Source organism: Gadus macrocephalus, chromosome 5 (genome assembly GCF_031168955.1).
Source record: "Gadus macrocephalus chromosome 5, ASM3116895v1".
NCBI lineage: Eukaryota > Metazoa > Chordata > Actinopteri > Gadiformes > Gadidae > Gadus > Gadus macrocephalus.
In genome coordinates, this window is record NC_082386.1 from 17,698,453 (window position 1) to 17,714,492 (window position 16,040).

The 16,040-nt window shown below is 51.0% G+C and overlaps 1 protein-coding gene across 12 annotated transcripts in view; it reads right to left on the bottom strand.

Annotated features, from left to right (window-relative positions):
• Positions 1-16,040, bottom strand: part of map4k5 (mitogen-activated protein kinase kinase kinase kinase 5) — a 47,205-nt gene that overhangs the window by 2,417 nt on the left and 28,748 nt on the right. For 5 of the 12 annotated variants that reach the window (XM_060051407.1, XM_060051413.1, XM_060051414.1 and 2 more), the window contains 17 exons: positions 15,954-15,998; positions 15,799-15,841; positions 15,082-15,295; positions 14,491-14,573; positions 14,031-14,072; positions 13,503-13,587; positions 12,864-12,943; positions 12,347-12,407; positions 10,770-10,884; positions 9,851-9,909; positions 8,397-8,500; positions 5,780-5,969; positions 5,233-5,301; positions 4,645-4,737; positions 4,360-4,430; positions 2,699-2,710; positions 1,806-1,876 (listed from right to left, as the gene is read on the bottom strand). In XM_060051407.1, coding sequence (XP_059907390.1) covers positions 1,806-1,876; positions 2,699-2,710; positions 4,360-4,430; positions 4,645-4,737; positions 5,233-5,301; positions 5,780-5,969; positions 8,397-8,500; positions 9,851-9,909; positions 10,770-10,884; positions 12,347-12,407; positions 12,864-12,943; positions 13,503-13,587; positions 14,031-14,072; positions 14,491-14,573; positions 15,082-15,295; positions 15,799-15,841; positions 15,954-15,998 — 1,437 coding nt within the window. The remainder of the gene's footprint in view (positions 1-1,805; positions 1,877-2,698; positions 2,711-4,359; positions 4,431-4,644; positions 4,738-5,232; positions 5,302-5,779; positions 5,970-8,396; positions 8,501-9,850; positions 9,910-10,769; positions 10,885-12,346; positions 12,408-12,863; positions 12,944-13,502; positions 13,588-14,030; positions 14,073-14,490; positions 14,574-15,081; positions 15,296-15,798; positions 15,842-15,953; positions 15,999-16,040) is intronic. The other 7 variants (XM_060051411.1, XM_060051420.1, XM_060051419.1 and 4 more) reach the window with 4 other exon arrangements.

The window sequence follows — 16,040 nt, forward strand, 5'->3', positions numbered from 1 at the left end:
CAGACTTGTTCGCAGACGCCGGCTTCAGAGAGACAGAGGTTCTGTCGGCTCGTTGTGGAGCAGCAATGACGTAGAAGAAGCTCCATTTTGAAACGTCCGGCGCTGGTGTAGTACGACCTGTACCCTCCTCGCCCCCTTTTCAGCCGTCCAAGGCGACGTCAACCCCGACCTGTAATGCTGACAAAACGTCGCCTCAGGTGTTTTCTGGGTGTCCCTGTGCCCCAGTGCCCCCCCCCCCCCCCACTGCATCAGATACCAGCGGGCCCCGTGTTGGCCTCAACAAGCAGAACCACCGCCCCCGGGATCAGATACGGTGAGCTAAGTGCTCGACTACTGACTGCAGGAACCCAAGACATCCTGCTTCGCGCTACAATGGAGCCCAAGTCCAAAGAGAGTGGTGGTGGTGGGGGGGGGGGGGAGATAAAGGGAGAGTGAACCGGAGGACAGTGGGAACCCGGAGGTGAGACCGGGACACGACCAGCACCCTGAATAGAGAACACACAGGAAGAGCCTCCTTCACTGGGTCGACCGACCTAGGGACCGAGCTTCAGATTCTCTGTGGTGTGTTTGGTGGGCTGTGTTTGTGTGTGCGTTTGCGTGCGTGCGTGCGTGCGTGCGTGCGTGCGTGCGTGTGTGTGTGTGTGCGTTTGTGTGTGCGTGTGTGGGGAGTTCGGGATGAGCAGAGTCTGTAATTCACTTCAATTTATGGTGCCGTTTCCACGGAAACAAATGAAAGGCCAAAGCTTAACGGCTGACTCCAACGTTGGGCGGATCAAGTCTGAAACGGTGAGGAGATTGGACAATGTATCTTAGAGAGAGGGAGAGAGAGAGAGATAGAGAGGGAGAAAGACAGAGACACACAGAGCGAGAGAGAGTGAGAGATAAAAACAGAGCGAGAGAGAGAGAACGAGAGACAGACACAGATAGAGACAGAGAGAGAGAGAGAAACCGATAGCGACACAGCGAGAGAGACCAGCAAGGTAGAAAGTTAGCAAATGAAAAATGCTTAAGGGAAGAAAACAGAAAGAAAGGTAGAGCGGTGGAGAGCGAGATAAAGCAGAGAGAGAGCTAAGCAGACAGAGAGATCATCGAAGATAAGGCAGAAGGAAAGAGACAAGAAGGCAGAAAGTTACAAAGTGAGCAAAAGAGAAAGAGGGATATTAGGAGATAAAAAAGAGCAAGGGAGCGAGAGCGATGATTAACTCATCTTGCCATGTCAATGAAAAAAAGTATTTTCCATGCCAATAAAGCTAGAGATAACAAGGGATGACAAGACACAGCAGGGAAGCAAAATAGACAGTAGGGGATCTGGAAAGAGAGCACGCACACACACACACACACAGAGACAGAGACAGAGAGAGAGATGACCGTCTCACTCTCCATGTGAGTATCTGTGTGTGTGTGTCCGAGTGCGTGTGTGTTTGTGTGCGCGGCTTTGCCCCCCTGTGTGTGTCTTATCCGTGCGTTTGTGTGTGTTGTTTCCTGTATCCAGGCAGCTGAAGCCCTTCAGAGCCAGAGGGAGGCTCTGCACTACAGGCTCCCCCCGACATGACACCACCTGGTGAGAGGGCCGGCAGGGGGCCCCACACACACACACACACACACACACACACACACACACACACACACACACACACACACACACACACACACACACACACACACACACACACACACACACACACACACACACACACACACTCTAACGGCCTTGATATACTCAGACTAAGTGAACTACACGTTCACGTTCAGCCCCGTTTGGTTCCGAGAACATCGGACCTCGACACACACGCACTCATACGCACGTCTTCTTGTCTGACCTGTCAGATCCGAGGAGTCGGAAGACACGGCTCGGATCAGAGATCTCCTGGGTGACCTGGAGAGGAGGAAGAGGAGGAAGAGGAGGAGGGAGGGTGGAAGAAGAGGAGATGGAGGAGAGGGGGTAAGAGGGAGAAGGAGGAGGGGAAGGCAGAGGCGGAGGAGAGAGGAAGGGGTGAGATCAGAGAAGGGGAGGAGAGAGAAGAGGGTTAATTATATAACATCAAGAAGACAGCCTGGAAAATGTTATCTACGCTTGGGAACAAAGTACTCGTACAACCACAGTAACTCAAGTGTATAAACAAACATTAAACTCATGTCTGGCCAGGATAAATAAACTGTTATTAAGCAAGACATCGTCCCAGGCATAGAGGATATTCCACAAAACACTGCGCCCTGACAGGAAGTGATGCATGCAGATGATGAAACCATGACGCGGCATAATTCCCCAGACACAGGGCTGGCTTGTGGGCGCGGGTGTTTACCGCTGCTCACTGCGCCATGAGGACGTGACCAGCCCACTGGGGCCGAGTGGTCCCCCAACACAGTGCTCTGCTGGTGTATACACCTCAACACCACCCAGTCACCGCCAGGAGAACGGAAAAACACCGCCCGGAGAAAACAACACATTTTTGCCTCTGTGGTTGTAGTTTAAGCATTTGTAGTTTAGTGGTAATCACGGCCAAGTGGCCGACTAGGGATTTCCTGTTGAGTTTAGGTAAGAGCCTGAGTCATCCTCACACGGGATGAGGTAAACAAGACACACGTGAGGCCTGCAGGGCTCAAGGGAAGGGGGTGGCTAGGGAATACAACCACACACACAGACGCGCACACAATTACACACACACACACACACACACACAGACGTGCACACACGCACCTGAGCAGCAGCCTGGGTGTCCGCAGGCAGGTGAGATGGACAGGTGAGGCAGGCAGGTGTTGACAGATAAGAGGGAAGACAGGCGAGACACATCAGACACAGGCAGGTGTTCAGACAGGTGAGACAGGCATACAGGTGGGATACAGGTGAGTACTGCAGGTGAGATAGACAGGTGTCAACAGAAGGGAGCCTTTCAGTCAGTGAGAATGACAGGTGTCCACAGAGAGTGGTTCTGACAGGTAGACGGGTGAGTCAGGCATACAGGGTGAGATACAGGTGAGCTAGACGGGCATCAACAGACGGGTGACTCTCTCACCTGTCCCTCACCAGGTGAGAGACAGACAGGAGAGAGGCCGGTGAGACAGACAGGAGAGACAGACGGGTGAGAGCGCGACAGCGGACCGCAGGGCGTTGGTCCTTGTCTCCAGAGATATGATCTGTTTAAGCCCCGACCAGAACACGACTCGGGGTGTTCACCGGCTCACCTGGCCGGTCGTACACGGATCAACAAGCCTTTTGATCTGCCCTCCCCCTCCTCCACCACCTCCACCCCCCTTGCCCTTCAAGGCCGTCGCTTTTCAAAAGGCTCATAACAAGGCGGTGAATTATTTAGCGGGGTGCCCTTCTGTGATGCGCGCAACTGTTTATGATTGATCATGAATTTTGCATGACCAGTGACATTTCAAAACCCCCCCCCCCCCAGGGCATCCGTCACGGTGGGCCGGCCAGCGGCCCCTTTAGCATCACCTGAACTTGTATCCCACCAGATCACAAGATACCACGACACCCGCCCCCATCGAGGGCGGATCTGCTTTCATTAGCAGCCCCCCCCCCCCCCCCCCCCCCCCCCCCCCCCCCATCAGGTGAGGTGAACACCAGGGAAGGACCAGTTCATTACCTGTGGCTCACACAAAGGATACTTTGTCTGGATACCACCGTACACCAACTCCCCCCCCCCCCCCCCCCCTCATGGGCTCCCTGGGGGGCTCCGGCGGCCGTGCGTGTAAACAGCCACCACTCAGAGTCCGTGTCGACACGGGGCCGGGCGATAAGCGGCGTGTCGAACAAACATGGCGACATGGCGGACTACAGCGAGGCGACGGGAGACCTCGCTCGGGGCGTCTGCACGGGTTTCAGGGGGGTGTGGCCTGTGGTACCCCTTGGGGGCGTGGCCGATGGTCTCAGGGGGGGCGTGGCCTGTGGTACCCCTTGGGGGCGTGGCCGATGGTCTCAGGGGGGCGTGGCCTGTGGTACCCGGGGGGTTTGGCCTGTGGTCTCCAGGGGGGCGTGGGCCCTGGAGCCGCCAACACAATGCCCGTCAACGCTGCAGCGTCAATATTGATTCTCTGGGGCGGTGGAAGGCTTGGAACAGAGCTCGGAACGCGTTGGTTGATTTGGTCTCCCCCCTGACGAACACGGTCCCCGTGGAGACGTCTGAACAGCGGACGGGGGGCCTGGCTGGTTGTGTTGTTCGGAGCGGCAGTGGGAGAGGCAGTCGAGGTCGAGGCACCTTTGAGAAGGGCGACTAGCAGCTGTCTGCGCTCCAGGGTGTTTGTTTTAGTTCATTCCCGTTTCGCTACAAGCGCCTAGTTTGCTGAAGTGATGGTCGATCGGGTCGTCCTGCAGGGGGTGATGGGGGTGTGGTGGTTAGAGAGGCCTACCTCATTGGACTTGAAGCTTTTCCCCTGCATGCCGTGCTTCCAGAAGGCCAGGACACTGTCCTGGAGGCACACTGTGACAGGAAGAGGACGTCAGACCAAAGCAATCAAACACCGGTCACACCGATTGACTTTAGGCTAAAAGACGTCAAAACATTTTGACTTTAGGCTAAAAGACTATCAAAACATTTGATCATGTATCAATACAAATGATGCTTTCTTGTTTCTATAAAGTAAGGGCGTCATAGTTCATGTGCTTGGTGGGGCCTGGTGTGTTAACACACATACCAACGGATCCGATGCAGAACTCGAAGCTGAGCTCAGACGCCAGCTTCTTGTTGGACTTGAGTCTGCCCTGGAGGTTGACAATCTTCAGGTTTTCTGAGAAGTGAACCAAACAAACCATTAACATCCAGTAACTTCGCTTTGATCACACGAGACTTGCAGTGTATTTGATTTACAGCCATCTCATCCATTCCCCACTCATGGAAGCAGGTCGAGTATGAATACATTGGTTTGAAGAAGGGCTGCCCGATTATGGGTCAAAATCATCAAGAATTTTTTTGATCCGCAAAAAAAAAAAAGTTCAAATAGAAAATAATACAAATATGTATCCAGCTGCAATTTCTTTAATTTTTTTTTATGAAAAAACAAAATATATATATATATAAAAAAATGATTTTTTTATATATATATATATCAACTCGATTATACATTAGTTTGGATATCGTTTGACTCAAAAATCGAAATCACGATCAACATTGGTGTGGGAGGAATCATAAGGGATCGACGTTTGCCTACTTTTGACTGTTTTTGTGAGGTAAGAGCTCCCTTGTGGTCTGACAGTATCTCCCTGCGGATTCAGACGGTACTTACTGTCCAAACACACCAGCACCGTGTCCCGCTCCAGCTGGGTCACATGGATGGCATCCACCTGCTGATTGGCTGCAAGAGCATGGAAGAACAGGAAGTCAGGAGGACTGATAGAAATCCCAATCCAGCCCCTGACTAAATACATCTGGTCGGGATCTATAATGCTGCCTTGCTTATGTTTCCTTCTCATCACCATCTGTATTAAAATACATCTCGTTCCTACTGGGGAAGAACTTTGTTCACTCTGTTCATCCGCCCATCATCAGTCTGTTCATCCTTCCATCAAAGTTCCAAAGCTTTATTTTCATTCATTATTATTTTCATCTACACCCTCCAACCGTGGCCCTACTTCATCTAACTCTGCTCCCCGCCTTCAGAGAGAGGTGTGTGTGTGTGTGTGTGTGTGTGTGTGTGTGTGTGTGTGTGTGTGTGTGTGTGTGTGTGTGTGTGTGTGTGTGTGTGTGTGTGTGTGTGTGTGTGTGTGTGTGTGTGTGTGTGTGTGTGTGTGTGTGTGTGTGTGTGCGTGCGTGTGTGCGCGCGCGGTTCTCACGCTGGCTGCTGGCCCCCCCCATCTCCGTGAACCAGGAGGAGCAGGAGTTGAGGTTGATGGTCTCGAAGCGGACCACCTGGCCCGGCTCGCTGCCCTGGCTGACGGCCACACACACCATGGGGTACTCCTGCTCCGGGACCACCAGCATCTCAAACACCTTCAAGGGGCTGGGCAGCGGGAAGTCAAAGTGCTGTGGGGGGGGGGGGGGGAAGGTGAAGGAGTGGGGACGGTCATGGGGTGGGGTGTTGGGGGAGGGGTGAGGGTCATTGGGTGGGGTGGGGGTGGGAGAGGGTCATTGGGTGGGGTGTTGGGGTCGGGGGGAGAGACAGAGAAGGGGGTGGCAGGGTTAAGTCCAGTTCAGGGAAGCGTTACCTTTGTTACCTAGCTCGTCGCTAGGCAACAAGATACAACGTACATTCTTCCGGTGTGTCGCATGGACGGTTGCTAGGCAACCGTCCATGCGACACACCGTTACAGTTGATAGCCAACCCGGCTAAGATCTTTCAAAGTACAGGCAGAACGTGGCTCGTAGATTCACGATAACAATGACATATGTTCGGAGGAAAAATAGTTAAACTTCTGTCTGCTACACGACAGGACAAGCACGTCAGCAGATCATGAAGTACAGTGCAACGGCTACGTTTAATTATTGAGCTTCTATTGAGCAATTTTATGCGTTAAACACGTTACGATTCAAACCCTATTTCTCAGGCGTGACCGAGCGAAGAGGACGGCGCGGCATGGAGTAAAACCACAACACGGAACGAACAGAATGTACAACTTTTATCGAAAACGTTTTTCGATGTGAAATGTTGTTGACACCGAGACACCGACCGCTACGCTCGGAACACTGGAAAGACATCGGCGTTCCCGAAACCCCTGGACAGAAAGTTGATGGTTCTCCGCTTGATTTAGCGGTAATGTGGTATTTAGGACCCACAGCAAGGGGGAAAATCCTTCATGATTATTAGGATCGGGAAGATGATTTATGTAGTAGTGGGGAAAAATGAGGAGAGGAGTATTTCCTGGAGCCGCTGTTCTTATTAACATTCCACTGAAATAAAATTCAACTGAAAATGGAAAAATCTGAAATGTGCAGAGCCAGATTCAGGATCTGTTCCTTTAGTGGCAGACGTTCAGCCACGTCGCAGGGGAAACCGCCCCGTGCCATATGGAAAGGATTTATTAAATGACAGAGCACAATCGATGTAACCAATGAGACGCCAGCATACTAAAGCCTAGTCCCATGTCGTGGAAGGCTCTGGCCGGGTGGCACGGTCGCCAAAACCTCACCATAAATGATACATTTACATTTAGGGCATTCAGCAGACGCTTTTAGTCAAAGCGACTTACAATAAGTACATTTGTCATAAGAAGTGCATCAATATATCGCTGTCGGTACAGAAAGGATGTTCATAGAACCAAGTGCAAGTACAACAATCGCCAGGCTAACCAATTCCCCGTGTTACAGCAATGATAGCAGCTACTGCAGTTGCTACACAGTTAAGTACCATAATGCAATACAATACAACACAACACAATACAATACAGTGTACAATGGTGGCCAGAAGGGGGAGGGTGGCTATGCAGTGTCGAGGTGGACTCTGAACAGGTGATACCGAGGACGAGAGGTTCTGCGTCGCTGAACAGATAGGATTTAGGTCCTCCAAGGCTCCCATCACCTCAACCAGAGCCTTGTGTCTTAAGCAGGTTCAAATCCCCGATTCGGGCTTTAAAGGCACCCAGTGCAACTTTATGTAAACATTCAATGAAAAATAAACATTACATTTCTAGTCTTTTTTACACGTAGTAAGTTTCAATAACTCCATACCATTACATATCGACATTCAAGGAGCAAAGATGAGACGTCGTTGTGTGGTGAGAACTGATAGAAAATCGTAAACAACAACAATCGCCGGTGGGGAGAAGCCATTTTTCCATTGACTGGAAGCCTGCTTTATTTATTGTAGGTTACAAAAAATAAAGAAAATGGCGGCATTGTTGTTGTTATCGATTTTGTATCAGTTCTCACCACACAACGACGTCTCATCTTTGCTGCTTAAATGTCGGTATGTAATGGTATGGAGTTATTGAAACTTACTACGTGTAAAAAAGACTAGAAATTGAATGTTTATTTTTAAGCCTCGAAAGTTGCACTGGGTGCCTTTAAGTTCCCCAGGCGTATGCTAATGCAGTCAGCCCACATGGCCGATCGGGGCTCTGAATGGAGCACGCTCTCCCAGTTCAAAAACTCCCACAGAGTGGTTTGGTCCATCTCTCTGGACCACTGCGTGAAACCAGTGACCAGCACCAGGATGTACCTGAAGGTACCGGTCAGGGGAGGAGTGGGTTCGCCTTAGCTCAGGTGATAGTCTGGGTTAACTCGTAACTGGGAGGTTGCTAGTTCGATCCCGGGCTCCTCCTAGCCGAGTGCCATGTGCCCCTGAGCAAGACGACGCACCCCAACTTCTCCGGACAACACGGCTGTCGCCTTGCGGGGTTGACACCGCCGTCGGTGTGCGAATGTGTGTATGAACCGTTGTAAATCGCTTTAGATGAAAGCGTCCGCTACATGCCCTGAGTGTGAATGAGAAGTGTTGACCTTCGACCTACTGACCCTGATCAGCATGAACCTCTGCATGGGCTCGTACCACTGCAGCAAGACGATCCCCGACTGCAGCGCTCCGCACAGGTACTTGTGGCCGGTGTAGGGGTTCCTCACTGCGCACACACACACACACACACACACACACACACACACACACGGTAATTAGAGTCAGAGTGAGGAGGCACATTGAGAGCAGGAGTAGGAGATCCTGGTTAAGCAGTCATCAACACGGTTTCACCCTACGGGACAGACCTCCGCCCCCCCATGGGGAATTCCAGCAGAAAAGGACTGTTCCTCCCAGACTGGCTGTTCCCCAGGAGAATCAGAACTCGTTTGACTGACAGGTAAGTTGGCTCATACTCTTTGTCTTCTGGACTGGGCGTCAAACGAGCGTGTCAACACCACAGTTGTTTACTCGTTGGGTTAAAGTTCATAAGTCTTAAATGGCATTATCATCGTGTCCTCCACTCATATCATACATGGTTGGTTCATTCACTATCACAGTTTGGCCCCTCTTATCGCAAGGGAGAAAAAATATCAATATTTCAAACTATACGGAGCAATAGGAGTCCAGGACCTCTCAGAAACTCACTTTAGCACCGTGTTAGCTCCAGTCATACAGAGGGCTAATTGAACTCCATTCACTTCCCATCACTTAGCAATGAGATCCTATGAGAAGCTACGGTTGCTAATGCTCAAGTGCCAGGAGCAGAATAACAACAACGGTAGTAGTAGTGGTAGATATTTGAACCAGTTCCAGGGGTTATAGGGAAGTATCTGTCGATACGATTTGCATCACGATACAAGGCTTGCGATAAAAATATATGGCGATGTATTTAGATTATTTTATATGATGTAATGCATTATCTTTTAGGTCAAATGGTTCTGAGACCGCGTGATCTTGACCGCAAACCATGTTTGCTCAACTACCAGAACTATGCTAACACGCGGCAGGACATTCAGAGTATTGATTTTGCCGTCCCACCCTAACCAGTCACCTCAGCGTTGTTGCAGAACAGAGGAAGACGTCCGAGGAAAGAGGGAGAGGAGTGCCGGAGTTGGTTTAGCTTAGCTGGGACTTAGGCTCACTAAAAGAGGCCCCCCCCCCCCTCTGGGGGGGGGGGGCCGGAGAGACACACAGGGAGACACAGAGAGAGACAGACACAGGGAGAAAGAGAAGACCCAGAGACAGACAGACAGAGAAAAGGAGAGAGAGACCGAGAGAAAAGGAGAGACCGAGACACACAGAGAGAGACCGACAAAGAGAGAGACAGACAGAGAGGGAGAGAGACAGAGAGCGAGACAGACAGAGAGGGAGACAGAGAGAGAGAGAGAGAGAGAGAGAGAGAGAGAGAGATAGAGACAGACAGAGAGGGAGACAGAGAGAGAGAGAGAGATAGAGACGGACAGAGAGGGAGACAGACAGAGAGATAGAGACAGACAGAGAGAGAGAGAGCGCTCACCGATGCAGCACTTGTGACAACCCTTTGTGTCCGGGATCTTGGTCGTCAAGGCGAATCTCCTGTGGAGGGAAAACAGTTGACCTGTGACTACGGCCCAATGGGGAGGGAGGAAGTGGGTCAGTGTGCGTGTGTGTGTGTGTGTGTGTGCGTATCCGTGCGTGTGTCTGTGTGCGTGTGTGTCTTTGTGCGTGTGTGTCTTTGTGCGTGTGTGTCTTTGTGCGTGCGTGTGTGTCCGTGTCAGTTTGTGTCCGTGTGTGTCTGTGTGTGTGTCCGTGTGTGTGTGTGTGTGTGTGTGTGTGTGTGTGTGTCTGTGTGTGTGTGTGTGTGGTGTTGACAGGTAGGACTGTGTGGACGGCCCTTCTGGATCTAATTTCCCAACTTAACAGGCAGAGCATGTAGCGCTGAACTAAACGGTTTCCTCCCGACGGTTCGCTGAGGTCGGTCCAGCGGCGGTGAATACACTCGGTGGGTTCCCACTGTAACGCAGCCTCCCCTCAGAACATCACCTTTGTCCCAACGCGGCAGCCCGTTATATAACCACTCTCTCTGTATTACATGGTCGTCAAGAGGCCGTGTGTCAGCCCGGTATATTAACCGTTTACTGGACTGTCGTTGAGGGGATACCGAGATCCGTAGCGCTTTACGTTGGATTGTTTTAGAGACGTTAGGGGTTAGGGGCCTTCGGCTAAGGAAGTCCTCTAGGTAGTCTGCAGACATCAGGTCTGAACCCAGAATCTTACCATCCCACTGCACTACCACCAGCATCCTCCACCGTCAGCTACCCCCGCCAGCCCATGAATAAACCCCCCTGGTCTAAGGCATGGTTATGGTTGTGACCAGGGCGTCCTGGCTCTGGGGGGTCTGGACCAGGGGGTCTGGCTCTGGGGGTCGGGACCAGGGACCCCAGGTTGTGTCTCACCTGGGCAGGATGCGGTCGGGGAAGCGGTGGGTCTGAAACTGCGCGGCCAGGCCGGGCTTCTTGAGCTGCTCGAACAGGCCGATGAGGTTGTGGGAGTACAGCTGGAAGGTTTTCCCTGGAGGAGGGAGGGGGGGGGGGGGGGGGGGGGGCAGCGCGTCAGGCTGGCATCCAGGTCAGAGTACAGGGACGCTCAGGTGTCCCCCTTTGAAGCAGGTACCTTGGTCTGATTCACATTATCACTGGTCTGTTTGAAAGGCTAAAGAGTGGCTCGGGAACTAAATGTTTATCATATATAATTAAAAACATGCATAGTAAAATAACCTACGCCCACACCATTTTTATACTTGTACTATACTTTACCATGTCTAACCTAAAACTAACTGACCGTTTCCACATATAACCTAAAGCTAACTATCACGTCAGACTTAAAGCTTACTCTATCCTTTAATGTCACACTGCGATTCATATCATGAACAACTAAAAGCTTAACAGGAGTCCTAAGCCGTGTTGCAGACCATCTGATTGCAGGCATAGAAAGATCCACTGCACTACCCAGTGTTCACCCACAGATGGTGCTGTTGTTGAGGGTGGATTTCTCAATGTCTGGCCGTTGTTAAACACCTGTGTTCCCCAGAATCCAGGACACACCTCGAGCTATGCTGTACCATTATGAGGGATGCTCTATTTAGGAGTCAAACGCCCCTAACCACTACAGTAACCTGTCCCTAGATAACTAGATAACTAGCAGCGGGCTGAGTTAGATGTGACCAGAGACTACCAGAGACGGGGGGTTTGCAGCGATGGACGTTGAAGCGTGTGGGTTACCTTCTGATGAAGCCAGTTAGTAGAGGGGCAGCAGAGCAGCACCAGAGGAGGACAGAGTCCAGGGGGAGAGGAGGAACAAGAGGAGAGGGTGAGGGAACTGGAGGGACTCAGTTCTGATAAGTTAACAGCGAAGAGTATAAAGGTAAAAAGATATAAATCCCCCCCCCCCGAGGCAATCCCCGTACTCTGAAGGGTCAGCAGCCCCCCCCCCAGGGGTGTTCAGGCCAGGGCAAAGCGTAATACTGTTCATCAACAGCAAAGACTACCAAGATTCAACCTGTTACCAACGGGAAGGGGGTCACTGCCACTGCTGGCCCAGATACACACTACACCAAATACTGCATTCTTTATACAGATATGTAAATATGTATGACGTAGAGATATATCTTTTACATTCTGCAGATGTATATATTTTCTGGATAGATATATCTTCTGCAGATAAATATTTACTGTGTAGAGATACATCTTCTGTATTCAGCAGATACATTTTTTGCATAGAGCTATATCTTCTGCCTTCTGCAGATATATATTTTCTGTATAGAGATACATCTTCTGCATTCAGTAGAGATACATTTTCGGTGTAGAGATAGATCTTGTCTATTATCTCCCCGATGACATGGTGGCCAGACAGAGAAGGGATAGAGTCTAATCACAGCTGCTGATGAGAGACAGGCCCAGCAGGGTGGAGAAGCTATGGAGGAGGAGGAGGAGGTGGTGGAGCAGCGGATGGAGCGGCAGGGGGAGTCACTTACCAGACAGAGACATCAGGTTGTTGTTGATGATGTAGAGCCATGTGCACTTCCTGGGAAACAGCTGGGGTGAACAATCGCAAAGGTCAACAACACACAGTATGCTGAGGTACGACAAAGCACCGTCGAACACGTCGTGGTTGGTTTGAAATGCCTTTATATAAATGGTCCAGGTATCCCAATGAGAGATGTGAGCATGAACTGAAAATACCTCCAGAGGGTTAGGTTAGCATAACTCTCTTGAAATTGACACAAAGCGAGGCCAGAGACTAGAACAGAGAGGGATGAATCGATCTCAAAGGTCTGCCAATGGTTGAGTCCAGAGGGCTTCGATGGGTAATACTCTGCATGTTTGTATTCAAACACACCTTTTACGAATCTGTCATCAAAGGTAGAATCCTCACAGGAGACGAGAGCACAATGTGGTTTTATTGGGTCAAACTTTACAGCGTCATACTGTGGATTTCAATCATTCTAACAAGGATCCAAACTAGCTGCCAATAAGCTTCTGTGGTCTTACCTGTTCCATGGTGGCTTCATGTAGCTCGTTCAGGTTCAGAGTGTAGATGCCAATCTCAGTCCCAAAGATCAGGTACTGGTCTGGAAGACAACATAACGCTCGTATAAAAATCCATGGTAATTTCACTCGAACATTGAATCACTCGTGTCGTTCTGTGTCTGTTTGTCTCTCTCTCTCTGTCTGTGTGTGTCTGTGCATACGTGTCTTTGTGTACATGTCTGTGTACATGTCTGTGTGTGTCTGATTGTGTTCGACTGTGTTAGTCTTTGAATGTGTGTGTGATTGTCCGCTTGGTGTGTGGTTATGGAGATGTGTATGCTTGCGAGACACTTCGCATAAAAGTGACAAATCATGTCATGTCATCATGTCAACCGCTAACCTAAAGTTCAGGGACAGATCCTTTTGCTAGTTGGATATTTGACCAGGGTTTTTTTAGGAGGTAATGTACATGAACGTCAGTTAATAGAATAAAAATGTACTAGGACAGCTCCTTTAACCACCTATGCAGGTATTGTCCTTCCATTAGGGTGGGATGCAACAGAATGTATGTGAGTGAGTGAAGCAGTATTTAGTCGCTGCGATGCTCGGGTGGTCAAGTGTGCAGAAAGACCAGGACGTCGAGTGAATGAGTGAGGGTACCTTTCGTGTCGGGGTGAATCCATGACGTGGCGCAGTTGATCTTCAGCGGGCAACCGTCAAACACCTTGGAGAAGCACGCCCCCATCTGCAACCCAACCCCAAGACCAACCAGAGTCAGGGATCTGCCAGAGCGCATCGCGGTCGGTCCCATGCTGCGCTCACATCCAGGGCCGCAGGCCAGCCCGGACGCGAGCGCGTTGTGGGTTCGACCACAGAGAGCCCGGCCAAAACCGTCGTGGACCGTGGAACGCAGACCTCGGTTCAGAGGGAGTTGAACCCCCCTCCTTCAGGGAGGGTCTAAGTCTGTTTACTTTACAGTCATTTGAACCAAAGCCCCTCACAGCAAAGTGTCATTCAGGAGCAAGTAGGGGTCAATAGCGTCTTTCTGAAGGATGCCTCAAAAAAGGTACGGCTGCGCACCTGGGTGCGTTTTCATCCGGGAGTCGAAAGCACACTGACCGGGATGTAAACAAGCTTCACTGTTGCGTCGAGGTGGGAAATAAATGGAAGGAGGCAAGGAGAACTCACCAGGACTTTAGGCGTGGGTGGCAGGCCGTTGATGGCTGGTTTCTGTGGGGACACAGAAGAAACCACAGTGAGGAGAGAGGGAGAGGACGTAAACATCGCCGCACCACAACCTTCCCGGGGACATGACCGTGCCAGGAGTGGCCTCCAAGAAGGACTCCGACCACAAACTATGTGGAGACAGAGGGGCCATTTCACACACTGTTTTCCCACTTAAAGAGGACGCTCCCGCTGTCGCGGTACCGTGAAGTCGTGTATCTAGGGCTGAACCGTCGCCGCCCGCACCCGGAATAGCAAGCAAAAACAACTCGACGACCAGAGGTTCAGGAAGGAGGGCCGGATACCGCAGACCGCTGCGGACCACGAGACTACGCTGTCATCGAGCCTGACAGTTAGGGGGAGACGAGGATAGCGTCTGTCGGGAACGGAGGCCGTTCGCCTGGGAGGAGGGTCGGGAACGTACCGGGAATTCTTTCTTCTCCTTCCGGCCGGGTCGGTTGGCCGTGGTTTTGGAGCTGTCTCCGTTCCCGCTGTCGTCAGAGTCCTCTGCGGGGAAGACGGAGGGAAGATGAGTGACAGGTGATACGGCCCGCCAGAAAGCCCCCAGCAGGGGTCCTCAACATTGTCTGATTCCAGGGCCACTTCCAACATCTGCATTACTGGATGTCGGAAAACTAAGAGTTTACTCAAATGAATGTAAAAATATATATATTTATATAAGGATCGCAGGCGGCAGATTCACCACCTGCAGGACTCTCTGGGAGCACCTAACAACGACACATCAAACCCAGAGACGGACAAAGCTCAACCTTACCTTTAAACTCATGTTTACTGAGAGCTTGGAAAGACAAACCGCACACAAAGATTTAGACACACATTCGTAACTCCTGAAGACCAACAAACGTAAAGACAACGTGAAACGGCACAGCGGGCAGTCCCGAACTTCCGAAGTAATCAGACAAAAAAGAAAAAAGAAAAAAAAGTCCAACAAAACATAGGCTTCACGTCTGGCTCGCGTCTGATTGGCCGGGCTGCGTGATTGACAGGGACTCACCAGGGTCCGAAGTCTGGGACAGCAGGCCGGGACTGCTGACGCTCACCGACAGGAAGTCGGGGGCGGTGTTCTGGGCCTTGCCGCCCTCCCCCGGGATGCTCTGGCGGCGTGCCGCCTGGGCCGGCCCGCCGTTGTCGGCGTTGGGGAAACGGCGCACGGTGACGCAGCGCTCGTCCGTCAGGCCCAGGTCGTCAGAGACGCTGTGCAGCCGCGGCTGAGAGAAAGACGGGCGTGGAAGCAGTTATAGGACGCCGCCAACGTTAAGCTGGCCGATATTGGCTACCGACATGCTAAGCTAGTCGACGTTAGCTATCGTCTCGGTAAATTAGGTAACTTTAGCCAATGTTTCATTAAGCTAGGCAATGTTAGCTACTGTTTTCATGCGTCTAGCTAAGGTAAACTACCGTCCATATGCCGCTAGCTAAGGTAAACTACCGTCTTTATGACGCTAGCTAAGGTAAACTACAGACTTTATGACACTAGCTAAGGTAAACTACCGTCTTTTTGCCGCAAGCTAAGGTAACTACTGACTTAACGCCGCTAGCTAACGTAAATTACCATCTTTATGCCGTTAGCTAAGGTAAACTATCGTCTCGGTAAGCTAACTACCATTCGCACCAATGTCCTAAAATAAGCTAACGTTAACTTGCAACCATGAACGGCAATGCAGATTTAACACGTTTCCATGTCTGGATTTTGTCTTTATTTGGCTCTTACCTTCGGCGGTAGAGGGGGCGGTACTCCGGGTTTAAGGGTGGACCTGAGGAGTGAGATAAGCACGAATTCAGATTACTCACAACCGTAGCTATGTACAGCAACCACATCGGTAGCATTAAAGGAACTCTGAGGAAAATGAGCGAAAAAACACCTACAGCTCCACGTCATCGAAGGCGTTTTCCAGGTGGGCGATGTGTCCGCTGAGGAAAGTAGAGGGGAGACGGCGGGGGGGAGTTAGGACC